At 44.3% G+C, this 8,190-nt stretch overlaps 1 protein-coding gene across 1 annotated transcript in view; it reads left to right on the forward strand.

Moving 5' to 3' along the window:
- Positions 1-8,190, forward strand: part of LOC122246760 (zinc finger protein basonuclin-2) — a 146,037-nt gene that overhangs the window by 122,967 nt on the left and 14,880 nt on the right. The window contains exon 2 of the mRNA XM_043005514.2: positions 3,869-4,278. Within this exon, the coding sequence (XP_042861448.2) occupies positions 3,869-4,278 (410 nt within the window). The remainder of the gene's footprint in view (positions 1-3,868; positions 4,279-8,190) is intronic.

An 8,190-nucleotide genomic window follows, 5' to 3' on the forward strand; every position in this document is an offset into this window, starting at 1 on the left:
GGGGGGAAGGGGGGGTGGGGGGTCATGGTATTGTCTTTGAGGAAATATCTTGAGAGATTATTACAGGTGTCTTCGTGGCTTTTGTTTGTTTGTTCTTTGTTTGTTTTGGATTTTTAGATTTTCTTTTGTTTGTATATTTCGTTTTTTTTTGTTTCTTTTTTTTATCTTACTTTCATTGTTGCTTTTATTATTTTGTTATGGTTATTATGGTTTATTTTGTTATTTTTATTGTTGTTATTATTATTAAAATTATTGTCAAAAGGATGATTATTATTATCATCGTCATCATCCCATCATTATTATCAATTATGACTTTATTTTTCTATTTCTCCTCCATCCCTACCTTCTCCTCCTTAACCACCACCACCTTCTTCTCCGCCTCCCCTACGCCTCCTCCACCTCCTCCTCCTCCTCCTCCTCCTCCTGCATCCCCTTCTCCTCCCCCACCTCCTCCTCCTCCTCCTCCTCCCCCTCCTCCTCCTCCTCCTCTTCCTCCTCCTCCTCCTCCATCTCCTCCACCTCCTCCTCCATGTCCTCTTCCTCCTCCACCTTTTCCCCCTCCTCCTCCTCCTCCATCTCCTCCTCCTCCCCCACCTCCTCCTCCTCCTCCTCCTCCTCCTCGTTACCTGTGTGCAGTGATCGGTTACCTGTGTAATATGATCCTTGTTCCTCAGATTACCCGAGCCAATCACGGTGCGTCGAGTCCTATCATTCCCTATCATTAGAAATAGTGTTTATTTGCCCAACATAAAAGGGAGGTTGCATTCCCTTCTCCCTCTTGTCCTCCTCCTCCTCCCCCTCCCCCCATCCCCTCCCCTCCTTTCTTGACCTCCTCCTCCTCCTCCCTTCCCTTCCCCTCTCCCTTCCCTTCCTCTACTCTACTCTCTTCTCTTCTCTTCCCTTCTTTTGTCTCTTGCCTCTTCCGTCTCTTTTTTTTTCTCTCTCTCTCTTTCTTTCATCTTATTTCTTTTTTTTCTCCTTATATTTTCTCTCTTCTCTCTTTTTCGTCTTTATCTTTCTTTCTCTCTCTTTCTCTCTCTTTCCTTTCCCCTTCCCCCTTGTGTCTTTCCTCTCTCTCTCTCTCCTTTCCCTTCTCCTTACCCTCCTTTCCTCCCTTTCCCTTCCTCTCCCTCCCCCTCTCCTCCTCCTTCTCTCCCCCCCATCCCACTTCCCCTCCCCCCTCCCTCCCCTTGTGTTTACATTTCTAATATTTCGTGTTTTCTTTCTATCATTCACTTGATGGCGCCATGGATGTAAAACACATAATTGAAGACAAAAAAAGGGATAATGATATGATGTATAAAATGAAATCTCAAAAAGGCGGTTGCAATGCTAGACTGCATAATGATTGAAAAGTGGATGAGGTTGAGGGGGTGGGGGCGGGGGCGTGATTGAGGAAGGAGGGAAGAGGAATGGGAGGAGGGGAGGAGGGGAGGGGGGAGGGAGGGGGAGGTGGATGGATGGAGGGAAGGGAAAGGGAGGTGGAGGGAGAGGGAGAGGGAAGGGGGAAGGGGGGTGGGTGACGTAGAATAAACAATAAACACTAAAGTCTCCAGGATTAAAAAGTATTAATAACTTTACCAAAGAAAAAAAAAAAGAAAAAAAAAGAGAAAAAAAGGCCCTAGCCACAAACACATTTTTTTCTTTTTCTTTTTTTTTCTCTCTCTGTTTTTTATTCGGTGGTAGGGGGGCAGGGATGGGGGGAGGGGGGCAGGGAGGAGGGAGGGGGGGAGGGGTGATATCATTACCTTTCCTATATCAACACAGGAGGCGATTGTCCTCCGGGCTGAAATTGTCACATAAATTGGCGTAATTGTGTAGTTATGGCGGGTGATTTTCCCTCCTTTTTTGTGTACGGGGTGGGTGGGTGGGTGGGTAGGGGGGGATATATGGAGGGGGGCAGGAGGGGGAGGGGGAGGAGGAGGTAGAGAGCTAAAGAGGTTGTAGGGTTGGGGGTTGGGGGGTAGGGAGGGTGGGTTAATAGTGATGTTGGTGGGGGTGTAGTAGGGAAGAGGAAGAAGAGGAGGAAGAGGAGGAAGAGAAAGAAGAAGAGGAAGGAAGATCACGCGCGGATTAAGTTTATTTCCGTTTTTCTTTTCGTCATTTCGGCGACACTTAACAAAAGAAAAAGATAAAGATAAAAATTAATAAATAAAAAAAGGATTTAGATAAAAAAGAAAGAAGACAAACAATAACAAAACAAGAACATCCCCCCTCCCCTTCCCTCTCCCCTCCTCCCTCCTTCACCTCTCCCCTCCCCCCTTCCTGCCTTCACCCCTCCCCTCCCCCCCTCCTGCCTTCACCTTCCTGCCTTCACCCCTCCCTTCCCCCCCTCCCTCCTTCACCCTCCCCTCCTCCCTCCTTCACCCCTCCCCCCCTCCTCCCTTCCCCTCCCCCCACCTCCCCTCCCCCCGCCTTAACATCGCCGTGAGATTTAAATATGTGGACACTGCTCTTTTCCAGTAATTTCTGCGGGGTATAAAGTTAATTTTATTCTGGCATGTGAGCGCCTCCGTGAGCTCCGGTGCTATAGTCTGTCACAGAATGATTTCTTTGTATTTTTTTATTTATTTTTCTTAACGAACGGGGGTGGGGGAGGGGAGGGGAGGGGAGGGGAGGGGAGGGGAGAAGAAATTGGGCTAAGAACACGAACGAGGGTCATTTTTAAGTTTGTTATGATCTTGTAGGAGGTAGAAAAGATGAGGGAGGGAGAGAGAAGGAGGAAGGATGGGTGAGAGAGAGAGAGAGAGAAAGAGAGAGAGAGAGAAAGAGAGAGAATGAGAAAGTGAGAGAGAGAGAGAGAGAGAAAGAGAGAGAGAGAGAAACAGAGCGAGATAAAAAAAAAATAGTAGAAGAAAGAGAGAGAGAGAGAGAGAGAGAAAGAGAGAGAGAGAGAAACAGAGCGAGATAAAAAAAAAATAGTAGAAGAAAGAGAGAGAGAGAGAGAGAGAGAAGGAAGGAGACATTCAATAATACAAACAAACAAAAACAAACACAGACAAACGAAATAGCGTTGATACCTTCAACGGTGATGGGAAAGGGGGGGAGGGGGGAGGGGGGGGAGAAGCATGCCGTGACAACGAGAATTACTCCGAAGTCTTTGAGTTAGCGGAATAAGGAGAAACGCGAACTGTTGGACAAAGAAATGTTTGCTTTGGGGAGAAGGGGGGGGAGAAAGGGGGGAGGGGGAAGGGGGGAGGGGGTAATAGTAATGAGGTGATTATGATAAACTGTGAAACTGTGATGCTATAAACACACAGCCCAGATAGATAGCCAGATAGATATATAGATAGATAGCCACATAAATAGTTAGATTGACAGTCAGATAGATAGATAGATAGCCACATTAATAGATAAATCGGCAGATAGTTAGATAGATAGATATCCACGTAAATAGATAGATTGACAGTCAGATAGATAGATAGATAGCCACATAGATAGATAGACAGATAGCCAGATAGATAGATAGACAGATAGCCAGATAAATAGAGAGATAGCCAGCCAGATAGATAGATAGCCACATAAATAGATAGATAGCCAGATAGATAGATAGATATCCACATAAATAGATAGATAGCCAGATAGATAGATAGATAGCCAGATAGATAGATAGACAGATAGCCAGATAGATAGATAGATCGACAGATAGCCAGATAGATAGATAGACAGATAGCCAGATAAATAGAGAGATAGCCAGCCAGATAGAGAGATAGCTACATAGATAGATAGATAATCACATAAATAGATCGACAGATAGCCAGATAGAGAGATAGATAGCCACATAAATAGATCGACAGATAGATAAATAGATAGCCAGATAGATAGACAGAAAGATAAAGATAAGACTAACTGTTTCTTTCCCCGACAGCACTGGAGAAACTGGGATTCCGCAGCGTGTTCGGAGGCGGCCTCGGCGGGGCGCTGGGCGGTCTGGGTGCCAGCCTGGGCGCCGCGTTGTCCATGAGCACCGGCGACCGAGGCAGCGTGGGCGTGGGCGGCGCCGTGGGCCTGAGGGACACCACCGTGACCTCGGGCGTGGGCGTAGGGCTGGGCGACGTGAGGCTCGGGCGGGAGAAGGAATCCGGCCTCGAACTGGTTAAGCCTTCCCTCGTGCTGGACATCGCCTCGCTCATCCTGTACGGGTGCCAGGCACTGCCCATCCGCCTGAAGATCCTGCTCGACCGCCTCTTCTCGGTCCTCACCCACGAGGACGTCCTGCAGGTCCTACACGGCTTCGGGTGGACCTACGAAGACTATGCCAGAGGATATAAGCTACAGGTGAGTCGCTGATGTTTTTGTTTTTAATTTTGATTTTTGTTTTTTTTGTTTTTGGGTGTTTGGTCTTAGTTTTCTTTTTTCTTTTGGATTGTCTCTCTCTCTCTCTCTCTCTCTCTCTCTCTCTCTCTCTCTCTCTCTCTCTCTCTCTCTCTCTCTCTCTCATTCTCTTCTTTTCCTTCTAACACTTTCTTCTCCTAGATATATTCTAACACACTAGTCTTCTACAACATACACACATAACTGTACGTACACAAGTGACTATATTCTCGTATGTATATATGTAAAAGAAATAGATAACAAAAATAAAACACCACCACCAAGAAGAATACCAAAAGACGGGAAAAGATTAAAAGAAGAAAAAAAGGGAAAAAAAAGGAAAAAAAAATATATGCCAGCGCTCTCTTAGTAGTCAACAGCGCTCTGAACGAGGCAGCGACTGCGAACTGTACTATAAATCACACCTCCTTTCGAAGAGAGAAGCAATGATTCACAAGACACAGGAGAAGCGAGAAGACGACGAAAGCGAGTTTATAAATAATGAAAGAGATAGAGAGAGAGAGAGAGGGAGAGAGAGGGAGGCTGGGAGGGAGGGAGAGAAAGAGGGAGGGAGAGGGAGGCTGGGAGGGAGGGATAGGGAGGGAGAGAAAGAGAGAGAAGTAGAGAGAGAGAGAGGGAGGGAGGGCATGGGGAGAGAGAGAGAGAGAGAGAGAGAAAGAGAGAGAGACAGAGAGAGAGAGAGAGAGAAAGAGAGACAGAGACAGACAGAGACAGAGGGAGAAAGAGAGACAGAGACAGAGAGAGCGAGCGAGCAAGAAAGTAAGAGAAAAAGAGAGAGAAAGAGCGAAAGAGAGAGAGAGAGAGAAAGAGCTGCACCAAGAACCAGAAATATGCTTGAACGTTCAGCCACAGAGCATTGAACGATAAGCTATCAGACAAGTCAACGCTTAAAATACAACGCAATAAATCTCTGAAGCCTTTTTTTTTCGCAAAGTAGATTCAAATGCACATTGTGTCCCGTCTCACGTACTATCTCTACTCCCCCTCCTCTTCTCTCCTTCCTCTTCTTCCTCTCTTCTTCTGCTCCTCCTCTTCTTGCTCTCTCATTCTCCCTCTTCTCCTCTTCACCTATATCCTTTTCCCTCCTCTCCCTTCTCCCCTCTCCCTTCTCCTCTTCATCCCTCCCCCTCTCTCCTCTCCCTTCTTCTTTCCCCCTTTCCCCTCCTCTTCTCCCCTCCTCGCCCTTCTCCTCTCCCTTCTTCCCTCCCCCTCTCCCCTCCTCGCCCTGCTCCCCTCTCCTTCTATCCTCTCCCCCTCTCCCCTCCTCTTCCCTTCCCTCTCACCCAGTCCCCTTATTTAACATCTTTTTGCACTTAATTCTTTCTTTTATCAGCCGTTAACTACCAACTGTCAATGCCGAAAGATGATTGGCTACCGAGTAGCCAATTACAGACGCGGAAACAGTCCAGGTTTTCGGTCTCGGGGGAAGAACATGCTAACCGGTTGTTGACAGTCGAGGCATTTTAGTCTCAATGAGTCTCTTTTGTATCTGTGTCTGCCTCTCTTTTCTTCTGTTTTTCTTCTTTCTTTCATTCGTTTATTTCTCTCTTGTGTATTTTTTCCTTTTCTTTCTGAATCTCTCTTTCTTTTCTCTGTTTTACTCTCCCTCCCTCCCTCCCACCCTCCATCCTTCCCTCCATCCCTCCCTCCCTCCCTCCCTCTCCATCCGTCCACCCATCCCTCCCTCTCCATCCCTCCCTCTCTCCATCCCTCTCCCTCCCTCCCTCTATCCATCCCTCTCCCTCCCTCCCTCCCTCTCCCTCCCTCCCTCCACCCATCCATCCCTCCCTCTCCATCCCTCCCTCCCTCAACCCACCCACCCTCATTCCCTCTCACCATCTTTATATATATATATATATATATATATAAACATATCTCTCCCCAAACAGACAAAACTATAAACAGACCAGCAAGCAGATGTAAACCCTTATCAAAACGATTATAAAACGCTTCAAAAAAAAAAAAAAAAAAAAAGGAAAAAAAAAAAAAAATACACAAGCCACATTTCTATGATATTTACATCATAAGAGAATACTTGTTATTAGCATTGCCAAGGGATCCGTCAGTATCACAGGTTTTGGAGCTGGCCGTAAGAAATTCAAATGCGGTGCTAATATTTGCATAAAGAGTCTCAAATGATACAGACAGCCCCGGTAAAGGGAATTTGTTATCTGAAGCACTTGATGCCAAACTGACAAAGGAATGTGTGCTTTAACACCTGTCAATAGAGGCTGTGTTTTTTTTTTTTTTTTTTTTTTTGTCTTTCTTTTTTATTTATTTATTTTTTTTCTCTCTTTCTTCGTCTCTTTTTTTTTCTTTTTCTTTTTCTCTTTCTTTCTCTTTATCTCTCTTTCTCTCCCTCTTTCTCTCTCTCTCTCTCTTTCCCTCTCTCTCTCTCTCTTTCTTTCTTTCTCTTTCTCTCTCTTTCTCTCTCTCTCTCTCTCTCTCTCTCTCTCTCTCTCTCTCTCTCTCTCTCTCTCTCTCTCTCTCTCTCTCTCTCTCTCTCTCTCTCTCTCTCTCTCTCTCTCTCTTTATCTCTCTCTCTCTTTCTCTTTCTCTTTCTCTCTTTCTCTCTCCACCAATAGGGTAATGAGTTTATTTGTCAGATGCATTTCGTCAGGAAAGAGGAAGAGGGGGGGTGGGGGAGGGATAAGGAGGGTGAACATACATTTCTTTATTCAGATTATTTTTTCTTTTCTTTTTAGTAAAACTTATAATTTTAGAAACATTCTGCGTTCAAATGGTCAAATTACATACCTATTTATTTAATTTTATTTGATCTATTTATTCATCTATCTATCTATTTATTCATCTATTTGTCTATTTATTCATCTATCTATCTATCTATTCATCTATCTACCTATTTATTCATATATTTATCTATTTATTCATCTATTTATCTATTTATTAATCTATTAATCTATTTATTCATCTATTTATCTATTTATTCATATATTTATCTATTTATTCATCTATTTATCTATTTATTCATCTATTTATCTATTTATTCATCTATTTATCTATTTATTCATCTATTTATCTATTTATTCATCTATTTATCTATTTATTCACCTGTTTATCTATTTATTCATCCATTTATCTATCCATTCATCTACTTATCTATTATTCATCTATTTATCTATTTATTAATCTATTTATCTATTTATTCATCTATTTATCTATTTATTCACCTATTTATCTATTCATTCATCTATTTTTCTATTTATGTTGATGATTTGACATCTTACTGACACACAAATTGACGGCATTATCAAAAAGGGGAGCATTTAACCCCAAGATTCTCAGGTCCTTCTTGCCCGCAACATTATCTCAATCTTATTAAATCCTACATCTTGTTGCTCTCATCCTTACCAACAAAGAAAGAAAACCCACCCTTATACCACCTCTCCATAAGACTCAATCTCCCCTCTCAACGGTCGCCGCCGACACACGTACCGTGCGCCACCTCGGAAACCCCAACATAAGGAACACGACGTTGAAAACCGAACGTTAAAGGTCGATTTCCCACGCCAAGCCGAGGCAAAACGACCCTTATCCACCCATCCATCCACCCTCCCTCCCCCTCTCCCTTCCCTCCCTCCTTACCGGACCCGGAGAGAGAGAGAGAGAGAGAGAGAGAGAGATGCTAGGGTTGGAAGTGTGTCAAGCAAGTCGTTCATCTCACTCTGACAACGACCCGAGGACTCGACGAGTAGCTATTGACGGGGTGAATTACGCAATAAGTATGAGCTGTTGACTTGTTTTATGAAATGACAGCTGGTTTTAATGACTGAGGAACACCGGTGACGACTCTTTGGTTAGAGCGGGTCGGCAGGTGGACTGTAATTGGGAAAG

The sequence above is a fragment of the Penaeus japonicus genome, unplaced genomic scaffold, assembly GCF_977035675.1.
Source record: "Penaeus japonicus unplaced genomic scaffold, GWHDUDI00000001_assembly GWHDUDI00000021, whole genome shotgun sequence".
NCBI classification, from domain to species: domain Eukaryota; kingdom Metazoa; phylum Arthropoda; class Malacostraca; order Decapoda; family Penaeidae; genus Penaeus; species Penaeus japonicus.